Source organism: Zootoca vivipara, chromosome 10 (genome assembly GCF_965207765.1).
Source record: "Zootoca vivipara chromosome 10, rZooViv2.hap1.1, whole genome shotgun sequence".
NCBI lineage: Eukaryota > Metazoa > Chordata > Lepidosauria > Squamata > Lacertidae > Zootoca > Zootoca vivipara.
The window spans coordinates 51,800,694-51,819,814 of record NC_142593.1 but is presented as its reverse complement, the minus strand read 5'-3'; the positions used below and the strand labels follow the sequence as shown (position 1 = coordinate 51,819,814).

The following is a 19,121-nucleotide window of genomic DNA, read 5'->3' as shown; positions in this document are numbered from 1 at the left end:
CATCCGGGTTCCGAAAAACGTTCAAAAACCAGAACATTTACTTCCAGGTTTTAGGGCATTTGGGAGCTGAAACGTATGATAACGGAGGCGTTGGGGAACTGAGGTTTGACTGTACCTCCAATGATCTGTATTTTGATGTTTTTGAATGTTTGCTGTAAGCCATTTGGGGGGACAGCGCATTGTGGAAAAGTAGCATTCATCAAGCTCAATCAACCAACCATTGGATGCAACCCTTATTTTATTTTTTGTTAGGCTGGTGGATAGTTTGGACCGGCTTTATTGCAAAGGCGTCTGCTGCATGTCAACCTTGAGTCACTCAGTAACATAGGAAGTTGCCTTATAGTATGTCAGACCACTGCTCCATCTAGCTCAGTATTGTTGACACAGACTGGCAGCAGCTCTATATGACTTTAGGCAGGATTGTCACCCAGTCCTACCTGGAGATGTTGGGGATTGAACCCAGGACAAAGCAGGTGCTCTGTCACTGAGCTATAGCCCTCACTTTGGGGGTGAAAAAGCAACAGTGGCCCATAAATTAAGCATACAAATCTGCAGACATAGACAAGGATATTTTTATCTCACTCAACTAAATCTTAACCTAAGCATGTTAATTGCATCTGTGCTTATCCAAATCCATGTTTAATCTTCTCTCACCTTTTGCTCCCTTCCTCCCCTTCTCTTTGTTGTAATGTGGGTTGCAAGCACCTTGGGGCAGAGATGTCTCTTATTGCTGTTGCTCTATACAGCACCATCATTCATGTGCAATGGTGGCTGATCTATTGGGGCGCATGGGGCACTGCCCCACCAATTGCAGAGAGCTAGTTGGCCAGTGAATGGGAGATTGACAGAAAAGTGTCCTGAACTCTCTTTCCTTTGAAGTGGATTGTGGAAGGATGTATTGGGCCGGAAAGAGTGTGGCTTTGAGATGGAGAAGAGGACTTTTAAAAAACACCCACTGGCCATTTCACTTGGTGGGGCTGAGCCCTTGTTGCCTTAACAGACCAGTCTCTGCTAGGTAAACCTGGGACCTGTTCTGAGGATGTTCAGAATTGTTTCCTCCAAACAGCTTCAAGCACATTCTTGTACTCTCAAGGGTGTAATTTTCTCAGGGAAAAGGGGGTCTTTTCCTATTCCCTGAGCAGCTCCTGTAGCAACTTGCTTCTGGGCTGCTTGGTGATCAGGAAGTACAGAAATGCCCTCCTTCTCCAGCTCTTTTATTCTCCATCTTCCAGACCACAGACCTTGTTGCCTGTGTCACATGAAAAAGTCTTGCTAGATGTGTAGATGTGTGTAAGAGAAAAATGGCTCATGTGACCACCCCACCAGATTAAATGGGCACCCCTGCCACTGGGCTCCCATCGAAGTGATTGTCTCATCTGTGAATGCCCTGAATGGTTTGAATGAGCCTTTCCAAAACTCGTGTTCTTCTGATGGAGCCCAATTCCCATCACTCCAGTCAGTAGGGCCAATGGACAAGAATGAGATGAGCTGTAGTCCAAAGCATATGGAAGGCACCAGGCTGGTCTGGGACCTGGATATCTGGAGGACTACTTCCTTATAAGTCTCCCCAGGCACCTAATTCCACAGCTGAGACCCCGTTGATTGTCCATCTTCATATCTTCTGAAGAATACAGTGGTACCTCTGGTTAAGAACTTAATTCGTTCCAGAGGTCCATTCTTAACCTGAAACTGTTCTTAACCTGAAGCTCCACTTTAGCTAATGGGGCCTCCCGCTGCTGCCGCCACACGATTTCTGTTCTCATCCTGAAGCAAAGTTCTTAACCCGAGGTACTACTTCCGGGTTAGCGGAGTCTGTAACCTGAATCGTTTGTAACCCGAAGCGCTTGTAACCTGATGTACCACTGCAGTAGGTGGGAACTGTGAAATCACCCCATTCCAAAAGCCTGTACTCACTGCTCTCTGAACAAAAATGTGGGCTTTTAAAGTGTTTGGCCTGCATTGATATTACTTTCTGCTCCTGTAAATTTCCTCGTGCCTTTTTAAAAAACACTCTCTTGTGCTTGTGTTATATTGTAAACAGTAGGAGCAAACTCCTAGGGCCTGAGGGGGTCTTCGCTCCCCCATAAAATATTTGATGGGGCTGACCCTCCCCAAAGTTGATGGGCATTGCCATTCCAATGGTGTGCAGGCACCACATCATGTGATCAATTATGTGGGGCGGAGCTTACCTGCCACCCCACAATATTTGATTCAAGTTGACACCCCTGTTGTAAACTGTTTTAAATGGTAGATGGCCTTTTGGTTTTCCATCCTAAGCCAGCTGGAGTCTCTGTGAGAGAAAGGTAGGATCCTTATAGTTAAGCAAGCAAACCCATAAAGGGACGAGCAAGACACAAACTGCTTTGCCCTGGTAATAGTAGTAGTAATTCCATGCACACTTGCATGCACATAGACGTGCAGTTCTTGTTTTAAAGTCTTTCAGGTGATCTTCCTGAACACTAAACCAAGTGAGCCATAGCAAAGTTTTCCAGCCACGGGGGTGGGTGCAGCCCAGCCTAACTGCAACCAGCCGTGTGTCTGGGCTGTATTACTAAGGCCCATTGAGAAAAGTGACTTCCCACGCTTTGCCTACAGAGGGCATCCCTGCTCATTCATATGTAGGCTCAGCAAATACAGCTGCTGGAGGCAAAGCAGACTGTCTTCTCTCTCTCTCCCTCCCTCTCGCCAGTCTGTCTCTCTCTCGCTCGCTCTGCCCAAGCAGAGTCTTTTCTTTCCCCGATCCACTCGGCGTCTCTCTCCGCTCTCCACGTTTTCCCTCCCAGCCCTCCTCCACTTCTCCGGATCAATGGACGTTACAGCTCTAACTCTTCCCTCTCACATACTGCTGGTGGACAGCACCAGTAACAAGTGAGAGACCACCGCATCCTTCCCCCTTCTCCGCCCCTCTCTCTGCCACCCTCCCCGCAGCGAACATCTGCGGAGCCAAGAAGGAGGAATAATAACACTATTACCAATACTAGCCCAGCTGTTTGGTCTTGCACAGGATCGTCGGCGTTTCTGATTGCGTTTTACTTTGTACACCAGCAGAGATGGAGCAGCCCATATGCTTTTGATGCGCCCTCCTTGGCTTTTTTATTTTTTTGCAGGATTTTTGTATGTGCGCGCGCCTATGGATGGTTTTCAAACGCTGGGAGACCCTCTCCTCTCCTCTCCTCTTTTTCCTCGTTAGTTTCTGGACATTTCCTGGCTTGGGGACTACATTTAACTTTTTCTTTTTCTTTTTCTGCCTTCCGACCCACTTACCTTGCCCGTGGAGCTAAGGGAACCCCACGACCACCCCATCGAAAAGGGAGGAGACCGAAGCGGCTTCTGGAGACGTGCCGGGATTGTTGCCTGTGTGATCCGGACCCAAATATCGGTTAGGTGTGGGTTGAAATATGGAGAATAGCCTTGGATGTGTTTGGGTACCAAAACTGGCTTTTCTGCTGTTTGGGATCTTTGTCATCACTCTGGACCTTACAGTCACTGGTAAGTCATTTGTGGGGTTTATTCCAACCCTCCTCCTGCTTTTCCCTTCTTCCTTTTTGGCTTTAATGCATGAAAGCAGGACAGCTTAAAGAGATGCTTGCAGATTTGTGATTTCTTGCTGTCTGAACAGCCTTCTAGCTGGATGAGTTGCTGTGAGCTTTGCAAGAGACTTGGGCAGGGAAGTCCATTAAGAAGACCCTCTTTTGGTCTTTATTAAGGAGAATTCAGTCAGGATGGAAGGAAGCCTCCAATCAAAAGGAAATATAGCAGAAAAGTGATGATGGTGTGATTTTTTCTGTTCTGCTTAGTGGTTTGCTCTTCCGGGCTGAGAGATCACCAGCTTTAGAAATTGGGAGGGGGGGGGGTTGGTTGGTTGGTTGGTTGGTTGGTTGGTTGTTGTTCCTCTGGTTATGTTGAATGCAAGAGGTTGTCCGTAAGGTAGAGTTTGCAGGGGGGAAAGGAAACATTTCACGTAGAGTGTCTCCAAACTCCATTTGATTGATATTCTGGAGGGCACGCCTCTCTTTGCACTTGGCAGACACATTTTTCTAATTAAAAATGGGAAAGCTGGTCGCGTTACTGAATCGGAGAGGAAAGGGAAGCGATATGGTGGTGTTGTTCAGCGTTTCTCAGGAGGCTGGGAAGCGCTGAACAGGGTAAATAAAATAAAATAAAATCCTGGAATGAAACAAGAGGTTTGCCAGGAAGTGTTGAGGAAAGTAGTGGTGTCATTTGTAGCGAAAACGGCTTGGAGACGGGTGTGTGGTGGCAAGGGATGGGTGGTGGTGGTGGTGAATGATCGCTTCCAACGATCCTTTGCTTTGCTTTGGATGATCAACAGTAGCATTTCATTAGCAGGCAATATCGGAAGGAGCGGATCACGTTCTACAAATCCAGCCGTACCTTAGGAGTGTCATATAAGCCACTGGTGAACAATGCATGCTTATTTCTCTCCCCACCCCACCCAGAACAGAAGCGACCATGACCCCCCCCCTCCAATGTACAAAAATGCAACATTTCAGCCTAATGCAGAATAAAAAGTTTACTCTGCTCAGGTGCCATTCGGTCGCTTGCAAATATTTGAAATGGCATCCTTTAAAGGCGGCCAAGAAAGATAACGCTTCCGTTGATTGTCTAAAGCTTAACAGGTGAACCGTAAGAAGCTCCTTTTAAATGCATCGAGGCTCATTTCTTTTGGTGCGCGTGTGTCTGTGCGCTATGCACACACAACGCGCGCTGGAGACAGCCAGAATGGGGTAATGAATAGGCGTCTCTCCCGAGTTCTCGGCTGAACGGATGGCGCATGGAAACATGTTGGGGATGCTCTTTCTCTGAAAAGATGATGGACTTGCAAAGCATCTTAGCCGGCTGAGGGCAGAAATGGGTGTGTGCGGGTGTGTGTACACATATATGCGCACGGGGAAGGCACTGGGGGATGGGGTCAGGTTATAGGACGAGCAGAAGAGGTGTAGCACGCTGTGGTGCTCGGGAGTGAAAAGGGGAGTCGTGAAAGGCGGTCCTTCTTGCTGTGGATTTTGGCGGTACGTTTTGCTCGCCACCTCGGAGGAATTGGCGTTGCATGTTTGGCTCCCTGCCTGCTGCCGAGGTCTTTCTCCTCTTGCCTTTGTGGCCCACGCTTTCTGTGCATGCTTGACTGCTGTGGCGACGGGGCAGGGCTGCTGCTGCTGCTGGCTTTCTGTACGTCAAGACCAGGCAAAGTTTCCCTCTCCCCTCGTTTCACCTGTAGGCAAATTTTGGCCTAGGGCTGTTTGTTTTACGCGCAGCTTTGGGCGCCACTTGAATGGTCAGAGGCCAAAGGCAAGCCGCTCATCTGCTTGAATGTCTCCCCCTCCCCTCCTCCGGGAGCTATTTTCTCCCCCTTCAGCATCCTAGCAGGGGGACTGATCAGAAAGAAAGCAGGATTTCGCTCCATGAAAGGACCAGTAGGAGGTGCCCTTATTAAGGCCAAGTAGCCAGTTTGCCGCTTGGTGAAATTCCCATTCAGCAGGGCATTTAAAGACTTTGTTGATGGGTAACAAAGGGCTTACAGATCTGCGGCACAATGTAGCTTTGTCCTTATCCCCCTTTCTAGCTAAACACAGCGCTGCTTTGGAGGTGCAAGATTCGCGTGTGTGTTTCCTTTTAAACTTTCTTTCCGAAAATCAGCACCGCTCCGTGTTGCCGTCACAAGAGAAATAAACGTTATTTTCTCCTTTGGCACAGTCCTTTCTCTTCCGCTTCCCTTCCTGTTGTTTCCAAGGTGCCTAAAGGATGCTTCCGTACAAAACACAAATGAACAGGCGAGCCACACAAACGAGGTTCCATCCATTTCGCAGGCCAGGAGCGGGAGTGTCTGGTGCACACGCGGTCCTGAGCACGACTGGGTGTGCTCCGCTCTGCAGTTTGGAAAGGCAGACGTTAAAGAAATGATCGGGGTTTTTTTTGGGGGGGGAATCACACCCCCTGCATTTACGGATCGCATTTAACCCTTTCCTGGAAACCTATGTGCCGCACAATAGAGTGGGTACTACTTCGGGGTTCAGGGGGAAGTGAATGCTCAGGACCCCTTTGTCTGAAAGTGGAAGGAAGATCCCCGCCCGTTCATACCCTTAATCCCTTTTCCTTCCGCACTTCCTTATTCTGGTGCAGAATCAAAGAGCGGGATGCATCGCCTTGCCAGAGAACCTCCTGGTGTCTGGGCAGGAGAGCAATCATATTCTCGGCAAGTGGTGCAATATAAATCAACAGTGGCCTGTCATAGCATCCATTTCACACGCAGGCGGTTTTGCCCTTTGTGTTGCCGAGTGGCGGGAGCTGCCACACGTGGTGTATGACTTGGGCAAGCCACCGTGCATTCGGTTTATTCGGTTTAATGTTGCCGGAAAGTTGGGGCTTGTGCTGCTTAGAGAAGAGCATGGTTCCCACCCCAGCCTATTATGCCACGGGGGCGGGGCAGGACTACTCTGTGACGTAGACATAAGTTCAAATTGAGTGGTTTGGGGTGTGGGTGCGTGGCAGGAGAAGTTGGTCATTGTTTATTGGTCGCAAACTCCAGTCTGTAAAATGGGAATTCTAGTAAAGCAGTTTTACATTTTTTCAGTTGTGAGAAAGGAGGGGGGGGAGGGAGAAAATGCACAATTAATCCTGCAATCCTAAAGCCACCTCCTGCAGAGTAACAGCTTCAGAGAAGTCTACAAGCCTGCTACAAGATTCAATTGCAGTAACAATGTACCTTCAGGGTTTTGGGTTTTGGAATGCTTCCTTTGAAATTAAACTTAATATGTGGGATGAGCAGAACAGAGTTTCACTGTTTACTTCCACAGAGTTGTTCATCTTTATGATCTGAGCTGTGTTCGGATGATCTCCTCTGTTTTCTTGAGTACCAGCTGCCTCAGTTGGAGTTTAATGATCCAATCTTAATTTCTGGGCTTGTGTTTTGGACTGAGATGTTAGTCAGCATAGAGCTATGTAGAAAACTACCCTACTCATCATATGAGACATTCCAGTCTGCGGATGTAACAAAATCTTCCTTGGAAGTCTGTAGGAGTTTGAACTGAGTAAGGCTTCTAATTGAAGAAGATCTGCAGCTCACGAGGTGGATGCAACTATTGATGGCTAACTCACACTTGCATTTTGTATCACTCAATAGCTCATCATTTGGCAACCTATCACTCAATGACATTCAGCTGGATGTGCGAATTGCCTCCATTGAGAAGTACTGTGTGTTTTGAAGTGATGTCAGGTGTGAAAGTTCTGCTCACATTGTTGGAGGTGCCATGCCTGTTTTACAAATCACCTCTTCAATGTCACAGGCACGAAGTAACAAATGTGTTTGTGTGAACCCCAACCTGAGATCGGTACAGGGGAGTGTGGAAAAGCATCTGTAGATATAGTGGCTGGTATTGTTTTGGTTCTGCAATATGTATTCCATCCAATAGGAGGCTCATTAGCTTTTCTGAAATGATCAGATATTCATTGGGATTGGCACCAAGTCATGATTCTAATTGAGCTCCACCATTGCTTTACAACAATATTCTAGAGTTTTCATCCTCCTCTCATTTCTGTCGCTGTCTGCATCATCTATAACCATCTCATAAAGGCTGGTAGATGGATCTGACTTATCAGTTATTGTACTGCAATGGAGGAAAGTCTTAATCAACTATGCCAATGATATTCCCTAATACGGTAGCTATAACAATTCATCTGGTTCTTAAGATCAAAATTCCCCTGTTATCTTAGAATCGCCTGATTTTACCCCATCCTTCCTGTGCTAATATTATTGCCTCTTCATTTTCAGTTGTTTTGCCATTGCATTAGCATTAGCAAAGAGAGCAGTGGTGGGTTTATCCAGTAGTCAGCTGTTGAGCTCTGCTCAGAAAAAACAAAAACAAAACACTGTTCCAGACCTAACATCCCAGCTGGTCTGTTTTGGTTCTGTTTCTTTAGAGTTCAGAATTATTCAGTAGTTCAGAATTACTTGGTTAGAAATATAAATGTGCCCAAGCTTGTAGTGCTCAGATGTATTGTATCTCAAATGCTGTTTCCCAGAGAAGTTCTCTTATGAATTAGATTAAAAGGAAACTGTGCACATCTGGGAAATGACACTGAGCTTTTAGCTGAAGCCTAGCTCTATTGCTGCTGTATCTTCCTATGCTAAACATTCATGTGAGTAGATTTGCTTTTTGTGCTGGCAGTTTTATGAGTAAGTTAACAGTCAGAAATGACATTTCAGTGCACTCTTTCCCTCCCAGATTTTGAGGGAGTGGTAAATCTGTAAAACGAAAAAAAAAATGTTCCTGTTTGTGCTGGTGAGTTTAGCAGAATCTATTTCTGCCTCTCCAGGCATGCTTCATGACTCAGCTGGCATGGGACATGTGATCTCATGATATACAATGGCAGTAACCAATATGTGCCCTCCAAAACTTGGACTCCAACTCCCATCAGCCCCTGCCAGTGCACACCTGATTTATAATATTCCATTCATCCTACTTTGTGACAAAGCTTCTCTTACATACATACAGTACTTTAAATTGAAGGGATGATACAGTTCACCTTTCTTTCTTTCTTTTTTTTTTTTTTCGGAAGAGGATAATTAGAATGCCATAAACTCTGCTAATGTTAAGTCATCTTCAACAAATTGGACCTTGCTTGGTGATCTTTCAGAATAATTCAATCAAACCCTATATACACCTGTTGATTAGGGTTTTCAGATGACATCTGTTCAGTGTGGGAAGCATCTCATGGCTGCTGTCAGGAGCTAACTGGGGCCATGGGTGGAAAAGAAGAAAGGGCAGGAAGGAAGAGAACGCCATTTTATTTCTTTATATCTATTTTACAATGGTTGAAACTCAGCGTTACTCATACTCCGAATAGACCCATCGAAATCAATGGACTTTCCCATTGGATGGGAAACATGTGACCTTTCAGATATTCTTGGGCTACAAGTCCCATCATGCCTGCCCATGGATCGTGGTGGCTGAGGCTGATGAGAGTTGCAGTCCAACAACTGCACCTGCAAGGCCACAGTTTCCCCATCCTTGACTTAGATATCACCCAATGCACCTGGCAAAGGTTTCAGCTGAAATGTGTTGAGCCTAGAGATAATAATAATTTTGAGCATCTTTGTGTACCCTTGTTGGTCTCCTCCCCTCCCCTCCAGTCAACAGGCTGCCCCACTGTGAATTGCTACCTTACTAGCTTGCTGTAAAGCAGACATCCCCAAACTGCGGCCCTCCAGAAGTTTTGGCCTACAACTCCCATGATCCCTAGCTAACAGGACCAGTGGTCGGGGAAGATGGGAATTGTAGTCCAAAACATCTGGAGGGCCGAAGCCTGGGGATGCCTGCTGTAAAGATTACCAAGATATAAGGCAGACGTCCCCAGACTTCGGCCCTCCAGATGTTTTGGACTACAATTCCCATCATCCCTGACCACTGGTCCTCTTAGCTAGGAATCATGGGAGTTGTAGGCCAAAACATATGGAGGGCCGCAGTTTGGGGATGCCTGATATAAGGCATGTAAATGCTTTTAACACCCCTTAGTGCTATAGAAATGTTAACTTTGAAGTCCCTCTCCTCTGCTTCTCAATCCATTCTGATAGTCTGTATAGCGAGTGACCATTCTATAGAGTCAACTGCTATGCTGATTCCCCTGCCATGACAACACGGCCCAAGAAGCAACACCAATGCAGGAAATAATCACATCTGTTGACTCTCCTGAAATGCTTGCTTGCTGCACACATCATTTTTACAGGAGTTGTTGGGGGGGGGGGAATGCCTTTATGAAGTGTTTCCCACTGCTTGGGAATAGTAAGAATGGTGCCTTGCTTTCCTTCCAAAGAAAACAAAATGACTTCATTACATTCCCCCCCCCCACTCCCCTGTGGCTACTTCCTCTGCCTTAAGAAAAGAGTGTCGCAAGTGATTTTGCAAACTGTACTTCGAGTGGAAAGGAGCCATTGTAAGGATCATTAAGTAAATGTGTGCATATGGCTAAATCCAATAAAATTGTTTTCGTGGTTCTGGTACTTGCTAGATATAAAGCGCTTGCATGGCTTGTCACATTCTTTTTTTTTTAAAAAAAATACCATGCTATAATCATTACTATGTAAAAAGGTAATGTGACAATCAATGCACTTAACAAAAAATCCAAAAGTTTGAATCTTGCATCAAAATCCAGTCCTTAACTGTAGATTTTTGAATTCAAATGAGATCATACTGGTCTTGTTTTATCCTTAGCAGAAGTGCTCATATTGCTGAACTCAGTTGTGGCTCAGTTCATCCTGGGTAGGTCAGGCTTCCTCAACCTCGGCCCTCCAGATGTTTTGAGACTACAATTCCAATCATCCCTGACCACTGGTCCTGCTAGGAAGGGATCATGGGAATTGTAGGCCAAAAACATCTGGAGGGCCGAGGTTGAAGAAGCCTGGAGTAGGTGGTTTGGGGAGCTGGTGGGAAGGGATTATGGTGCTTGGTTTATTTTTGACCCAATTCAACATAAGCCATGGGTGGCTCATATATCTCCAGTTCATAAGTATAGTGATTGACCCTCTTTCCACCTGCCTTGCCCCACCCACCAGTCACTTCTCATTTTGACTTCTATTATGTTGTGCACTGTGGCTTGCTGTTGTTTTATTGATTGGAGTTTAAAGATTACTTATTGTAACTGTTAAGAGTAGATTCCTGTTTAATCTTGAAATGCTGATGTTTAATATTATTCTATATTATTTTAATGAATGTTGAATGTTGTATTTATTTCCATACAGTGGAAGCTCGGGTTGCGAACGTGATCCATGCGGGAGACATGTTTGCAACCTGCAACGCCACGTCTGCGCATGTGCGGGTCGCGATTTGGCGCTTCTGCACATGCATAAAGTGCGATTTAGTGTTTCTGCGCATGTGTGAGCGCCGAAACCCGGACATAACCCATTCCAGTACTTCCAGGTTCGGCATGGTGCGCAACCCAAAAACACACAACCTGAAGCATCTGTAACCCAAGGTCTGACTGTATTGTATTATGCATATAGCTGCTCTGAGCCCGGCTTTGGCCAGGAAGGGTGGGATACAAATATTATTATTATTATTATTAATGTCACAGTTTCACAGCTGGTATTTGAACTTGGATCTCCCCTGACCAACTCCAGTCTACTGAATAGATACCATGTTTTGCTACCCTTTAACTATACACTCATCCAATCAGCATGTTACCTTTTCTGAATCCTGCAAGCCAATACTGATGTATGTCATTTCAAATAATCATAAATGCATGCAGATCATGTAAACAAACATGATTTATCTCTTGGCCCCTTGGGTACAATGGTCTAAGTGGATAAAGATTGATTTCACATAGCTGGAGAGGTAATGCAAAGTAGATTGTGGAGGAAAGCTATGACTTGAATATTTGTATTTGGCTACAGTGGGTGGGGAGGAGCTGCAAATTGGTCCAATCTGGGAAATAATCTTATTTGTTCAAAAGTAGATAGATGGAAATATTGGGAAATGTTGATGTTGTCTGAATTAAAAGAATATTAACAGAACTCCACAGAGACGTCCTCAATTAACCAAAGACACACACACAAAAATCACTTGACTATATTAAAATAATCCCTGGGGTGGAACATTAAGTGGATTTTATTTCTCCTGTGTATAAAAACAGAAACAGTTTTGGGTCATATTCTGACGACTGCTTCTCTGGTTTTATAGCTATGTAAATCAGGTGTAGACAATTGGCATGCCTTGCGATTTAAATAATGGTGAGGTCAGAATCAGGTTCACCATTTTGATTGTGAGGAACTTGCTCTGTTGGGCTGGATAATTTGTGGTGCCTAAGAGAAAGATTATGAGCTTGTTCAAACATTTATTTATTTATACAGTATTTTTCTTTATTGCTTATTGCATAATTGCTGGCTTCAGCATTTACTGTTGATACATTAAGCAGGAGTAAACATTGCTCTTGGGGAGTGAGATAAAAAATAGAAAAGTGGTTCTGAGATTAATCTATAATGTAATATAGATTCCATATTGTGTTGCACTTGTGGTGGTGAAGGCTTGGATACCGAATGGAGGACATGGTGTTGTGGTGTGGAATTTTTGCAGTCCACTTTCTCTGAGGCAATGGAATGTTGTCAGTATGGCTGGGATGAAAACTTCATACGGGTTCAAAATATGGGCTGGCTGAGAACTGGGCCCAGTGGGGGGAGAGAGGAGAAAGTGTCCCAAGGAGATCGTAGTATCATAGAGCTGGAAGAGACCCTAGGGGTCATCCAATCCAACCCCCTGCAAGCAGGAACCTCAGATACAGAAGCTAAGGGATAAGGTGCCCAGAACCAGCATGGCTGAGGGAAGAGGTAGAATAGGTCAGTGACTAAGAGAGAAGAATCTGACAAAAGGGTAGATAAAGGAGAAGTGAGTTTGAGGAAAAGGAAACAGAAGGCGGAAAACTACATGCATTGAATTCAATAAATCAGCAAATTCTTTGTGCCAAATGAATGAAAAGTTCATAAAAATGCATGCCTTTTCCAGATTTTCTTCCAGAAATGCATAGTGTGTGTCTAAAATGCCTTTGTACCTTGGGTCTTACTCTCTAATTTATCTCCCCTAAAGTCCTTTAATATGAGTGCTCTAGTGATTTCCCATAAGATATACTGTAGCTGGCTTCAACCAGCAATGTGATGAAATCTACCTTGCTGTTTCATTGCTTACCATTAGGTGGTCGAGGCTGGCGACACTTAAAAATAATTTGTAAGCAGGTGACTGGCTAACAAATACCATACAGAGGGAAACTGCCACTGAGATTCCAAGTCTCTATTGCAGATATACCCTCAATATAGATTGCTGCTGCTCCCCCCCCCCAATCAAGTAAATAAATGCAAATACTTAACTAACTGAGTTTCTGCCCCCTCAACATAAATCCTGGTTACACCCATGCCATCAGCATGGGGAGTTGAGCAGTCCCAGCCCCTCAGCTCTGCTTCCCTTTTATACCTTGCATGTTGATTGCAGCACCTGGGCCGGATGAGGCCTGTGACCCTCACCTGTTCTGAGCCTACTCCAGCTGAAGAATCACACAGCTTCTCCCTGAGCTAAATGAGCCCCACCTGGGCTGTGGGCCTTTGCTTGCCTCAGCCTCCCAGAATGTCCCTCCCACTACTCCCAACCGGGGTGGAGGAATGGGGGGGGGGTGCGGTGAGGAATGGGGGGGTGCGGTGGGTGCGGTCCACACCATATGTCACCACTGAGGGGGGTGACAAAATGCCTGGCGGCATTCACTACAAGGCCTGCGGCACGCCTGAGCCACGCGTCTTGGGCTCCTGCAGGCTCTGTGCTGCCCCAAACGGTCCGCCCGCCGCCTCCCCCTCAGCTGTAGGGTGGCTGAGTGGAGGAGGCAGGCAGATTCCTTGGAGGCCCCATGGAACGTCCTGCCTTGGCTGGCCCCGCCCCCGTGGGCAGCTGACCCCGCCCCTGGGCACAGGGCATACATGCCACCCCCATAGCTGCCAAGTCTCCCGTATTCCCCGGGAAATCCCCGTTTTTCCAGCTGTTCCTAGCTGAAAAAACACCAGGTTTTTTTGTTTTCCCCCGGTTTATTCTGGCGCGGCGGCCATTTTGGAACTGGGTGGAACATGCTCAGAAGCGACTTTTGATGCTGCTCTGCCCAGTTCCAAAATGGCTGCAGTGTGACTTCTGGTGTGGCAGCCATTTTGGAACTGGGGAAAGCATCATCAAAAGCCACTTCTGAGCATGCTCTGCCCAGTTCCAAAATGGCGGCAGCGCTACTTCCGGTCTGCTACTTTCGGCCCGGTTCCTTATTTCTTGCTCCCCCGCTGCTCCCAACACCTTTGTGCCCACCTTGTTCATGGAGATGGATGTCTCTCTGGCTTTGCCCTTCTCTTCTGGTCCCTGCATGCTGACCCCCATCCCCTCGCTATCCCCTGCCATCCCATAAGTATTTTCCAGAAACCCAATCAATCCTTTCCCATCCCCTGCTTTCCCCAGGAAGGGGTGGGGTTCCCAGTCGCAGCTGCGCCCCTTGCGGGGATCTTCTTCCTCCCCACCCTATTGCCCTTCCAGTTCATGACAATGGGAATTGAAGTCCAACAACATTTGGAGAGTCTCAGGTTCCATATCCTTGATGTAGGGAAAAACCCATGGCTGCATGCCCAAAATTGCAGCTCACGCTAAAAGTCTTTATTTGAGACAGCAAAAGCTTGCATTTCTATGGACCTAGAGGTGGAGAAAGAAGAATATGGTTAATCCCTTTCGGAAGGCAGCGGCGTACATCATAGCTTTACATTTCCATCACAAAGATCCTGATAAAGGGGAGTATATTATTTTCGAATGAGATAACGGAACAGATAATGGCAGGCCTATCGGAATCTCTCCCCCTCCACCCCGCTTTTAAATGGTGTTTGTCAGTTTAAGGCTTGATGTGTAAGCCTTCGCGTTACAGTGGGATAATCTAAAACTGTTGCACCATCTCGTTTATAGATGTATGAACTGTAAAGGAATCTGCGGTTACAGAGAGACACAATAAATCACACAATTAAATGTCTGTCACTGTCTGCACTGATAGTAACCATTTGCCAATGGGGATGCCAATATATGCTGCGATTTTTTAAAAAAGAATAAAAATACAGGAAAAATGAATACTGTGCGAAGTGACTGCCCAAAGCAACTGGGGAGAAGGGAGGGGGATTGGTTGTCAAACAAAGGAAGCTTTTAAAAGAATATTGTAAATGTAGCAATCACATTTTTTACCTGGTACAAAAACACACACACAAAAAGATTGCTAAAAGGGAAATGGAGGCAGTGAAAGAAATTTTATTTTACTTTATTTTGGCGGAGGACAGGGAATCTCTACACATACAAATGGTTTAATCAGGGAATAATAGAACCATACACCTGGGATAGTATTTAAAGAACACATTGCCTTTCTTACTTTTATTGAGACAGATTTAATTCAGTTGGAATGAAATAATAATTATTTGCATTTGTATAGCTCAGTGGAAATGTGCAAAGCGGTCCACTTACACCACCTCAATAATCTGAAGGATCTTCTTTCCGCATGTCAATCTTCTGAGACATTTAGGTCACCCTTACAAACCCTGCCCCAGATTCTCTGCAAAAGAAGCAGGCAGTTGCTAGGGCAATGGCCATTTCAGTGGTGGCACCACAGCTAGGGAGTTATCTCTCCAGTGAAGCTGGTTTGACTCTTTCCTCTTCGTCGCTTCTCTGAACTTTCTTTGCAGGAGATATTTGCACTGTGCCTTGCTGGGTATTACTGTGTTTATGAGCCACTATAAATCAGCTTTGGGAAATTATGAACTGAAGGGTGGTATGGAGGTTTTAAACAAATAAGGTGATTTGCATGTTGCTATCATATTTATACTGCTGTCATATCAGAATGGTAAGAAAACTGGGCTCATAGTGTTGTCATCCTATGGAACACAGGAGTCTTGTACGGAGTCAGACTATTGGTCCAAGTAGCTCAGCATTGCAGGGTTGCCATATTTCCAGAGGTAAAATCTGGACAAAAAAAGTTGTTGAGCCAGAGCTGCCCGCACAAGAGCCTGAAACAGAGACAGAGCCTGGGTACATCCTGCTGGGGTCCGAGCCTGAACCTGAGCTGCCCACGTGCAGACATTTTTACCCCCCCCCCGATCTAGATATTTGCTTAAAATTGTAAACATCCCCCCAGTTGGGTATGTAGGCCCCCCAAAAGAGGACATTTCTGGGATTTCCCAGATGTATGGTGTGACGAAATCCTTTTATTTCGTCTTTTCCACTTCAAACTCTATATTACTTAAAGAGCTACTAGGGAATCCTGATGTAAGACTAATCTCCATCTAGCTCAGTATTGTTGACACAGACTGGCAGCAGCTCTACAGTGGAACCTCAGTTTATGAACACCTCGGTTTACGAATTTTCGGTTTACGAACGCTGCGGACCCATCTGGAACGGATTAATTCACTTTCCATTACTTTCAATGGGAAAGTTTGCTTCAGTTTATGAACGCTTCAGTTTATGAACAGACTTCCGGAACCAATTACACCCATGCTTCGGGTTAAGTACGCTTCAGGTTGAGTACTCCGTGGACCCGTCTGGAACGGATTAATCCACTTTCCATTACTTTCAATGGGAAAGTTCGCTTCAGTTTATGAACGCTTCAGTTTATGAACAGACTTCCGGAACCAATTGTGTTCATAAACCGAGGTACCACTGTACTAGGGAATCCTGAGGTAAAACTAACCTCCCTCTCTCCCTTTCGCCTTGCTGTAAACCCTTCTACCCCGTGGGCTTGATAGTAATGAGGTTTTTCTTCCAGCACACACGGCCAGGTATCATTTGCACCTTTTGGACTATTTATGAGACTTTCCCTTTTGTCCACAGTAAAGGGGTTCACTCTCCCTGAACTTCCCCCACTGCAAAAGATGACCTCTCCACTGAGGCAACACTTTAGGTTTGTGCTCCTATTCAGCCCCCTCAGTGAGACTCAAAGACACAAACTATCCATTCTTCTCTTGTAGGAAGTTTTGTCCTTTGGGGTGTCTCCACTTAAACAAGTGCTGATACCTTGCTGGAAAATAATACAGATGACTCTTTACTTGGCACTTAAATGATGAATATTTATTTGCTTCTAGTCCTAACGAATACTTTATGGTTTCATGTGTACAAGCTTGGTTTTTGTTATTTCACATTTGTCAAACATTCAGTGTATATATCTTTTCCAACCTTTACCTAAACCTATCCTAACTATAAGACCTTCTTCTTTTTCTAATAACCCCACACGCTCCCATTCCCCAAAACCCTCTACTAACTGACCAACAGCTGCTCCTCCCTTTTAAACACAAGCATTTCTCCCCTAATAGAATGTTCAGCCAGCCAGCCTTGAGTGTGGGTTAACATCACAAATAGTGTTAACCCCGTTACATATGGCAACCCTAAGTGTTGTCAACAATGGACTGGCAGTAGTTGTCTAGAGTTTTAGACAGAGGTAATTCTCAGCCCTACCTGCAGTTGCCAGGGATTGAACCAGAGACTTTCTGCAAGCAAAGTAGGTACTTCACTGAGCTATGGCCTGTATATTTAAGATGGGCGGAGGCACCATTCATTCCAGTTAGAGAAACAGCACATCACATACCCTCCAAGTGTCCCGATTTTCCAGAGACAGTCCCAGATTTACAGAAGCCGTCCCGGTTTCTGATTTCATCCCGAAATATCCCAACGTTTGCTCAATAGGAGGTTCCTAATTTCACGAAAGAAATGTTGGAGGGTGATGACTCAAATGTTGTAACTAACTAACTAACTAACTAACTAACTAACTAACTAACTAACTAACTATTTCTTATGAGAGCCCTGTCAGATAAGTTTGCATTGTGATCACAATATGTAGATAGGTGTCTGGGGCAGAGACTTTGTGGTCCAGGCTGGCTCTGGGTTTGAAGGGGCCATGTGCAAGGGCGTACCCACCGCGGGGCAGGGAGGGGCCGCTGCCCTACTCTAGAGGCAGGGCCGGTCGGGCAGCTGCGGGCAAGAGTGGCGCTGCCGGCGGGGCTGGTGGGCAGAGGCGGAGGACAGCCCAGCGGAGCGCGAGTTCGGCGCCCGCAGCAGTCTCTTGCGCCCGAGCCGTGCGGAGTCCACACAGCCGCGCTGTGTGGGAGGGGGCAAGGGCTGACGCTCCCGACGTTCGGGAGACCTTTGCGCATGCGCAAAGCGGGGCGCATGCGCACAGCGCGGCTGTGGACTCCGGCGGCCGCCGTGCAGGGCGCATGCGCACAGCACGGCTGTGCTCAAAGGTCTCCCGAACGTCGGGAGTCGTTCAGCGCCTGTCAGACCGCTGCAGCAACGGAGCCTCGGATAGCTTCGCGGAGGCCGGGGCTTTGCTCCAGACCTCCGCGGAGGCCCCGATCCAAGCCTGGTTCCCTTCTCCCCCCCCGCCCACCCCCAGACTTCCCTCTTCTCCTCTAGGCGGCCGCTGGTTTTCTCCCCTTCGCCGCTGTCGCTTCAGGTTTATTTTGATTTCACCTGGGCTCTGTAGCCCCGCCCACATTCCCACTTTGTGGCCCCTCCCCTCCCGTGCCTTGGCCCCGCCCCTTGCCCCCCCTAGTTTTGATCCTGGGTACGCCCCTGGCCATGTGCAAACTATCCCTTGGTGGATGAACCCCCCTCTTAGGTTGATAGGAACATAAGAAGAGCTTTGCTGAATCAGGCCAGTGGCCCACCTAGACCAGCATCCTGTTCTCACAGTGGCCAGCCAGATGTCTGTGGGAAACCAGAGAGCACAACGTGAAAACAAGAGCCCTCTCCCCATGGTTTCCAGCAACTGGTCCTCCTGGATTTACATGGTGGTGGCAGCTGTACTCTATGAGTGCTTGGGAGCTGCCATTTTAATTTCCCATGATGCCCCAGAGTGCCTGATGTAGTGTAGCCCAAGGGAAATAAAAATGGCACATTGGTGACCCCGATGCCCGATGGGAAGTCCAAAGGGAAGGTATCAGCTCCTGTGAACCCTCCTGGGGTACAAGGGCATCAGCAACTGCCCAGGGTTCAAAGTGTTGATGCTGATCGCAAGTAGTGGCTTGCTGAACTGAAGGCCACTTAGCATGATTGTGGATAAGGCGAGTTCTTAACAAGTGATTTTCTAGCTTACATTGATAGCAGCCACACTAGAATGCCTATCAAGGGTCCTCTCTGCTCTTCAGATTGATCATCTGAAGAGCTGAAAGGATGCAATTTTCCTTCCCATTGTTGCCACAGGCTAGATTTAGATGTCACTCACTGCAGATTCATCTACTGCAGGAAAAATTGGTTGGTGTTTTCGGGGCCAACAAAGTTGCCAGCGGAGACACGGGGCAGACAAAAGCCTGCAGATTGGCAGCTCACGATACCTGCTGTAAACAGACACGAGGCGGTATAAACTAAGTTTTACTCAGGGTAGATTCATTGAAATTAATTTACAGGGATAAGTTGGGTCAATTAATTTCAGTAGGTCTGCTCTGAGCAAATGTGAGCTAAACATCACCCATTAGGGTTGCCACCTTTGATCGGGCATAATAAAGGACAGGTCAGGCAAAATATGGGACAGGTTGGGGGGGAAATTAGGGAACTAAAAATTATTTTACCTAGTGCAGAAAT

The 19,121-nt window shown here is 46.4% G+C and overlaps 1 protein-coding gene across 1 annotated transcript in view; it reads left to right on the top strand.

Moving 5' to 3' along the window:
* The first annotated feature begins 2,738 nt into the window (after positions 1-2,738).
* Positions 2,739-19,121, top strand: part of DCC (DCC netrin 1 receptor) — an 876,197-nt gene continuing 859,814 nt past the window's right edge. Inside the window, exon 1 of the mRNA XM_060280362.2 lies at positions 2,739-3,489. Coding sequence (XP_060136345.2) covers positions 3,399-3,489 — 91 coding nt within the window. The 5' untranslated portion in view covers positions 2,739-3,398. The remainder of the gene's footprint in view (positions 3,490-19,121) is intronic.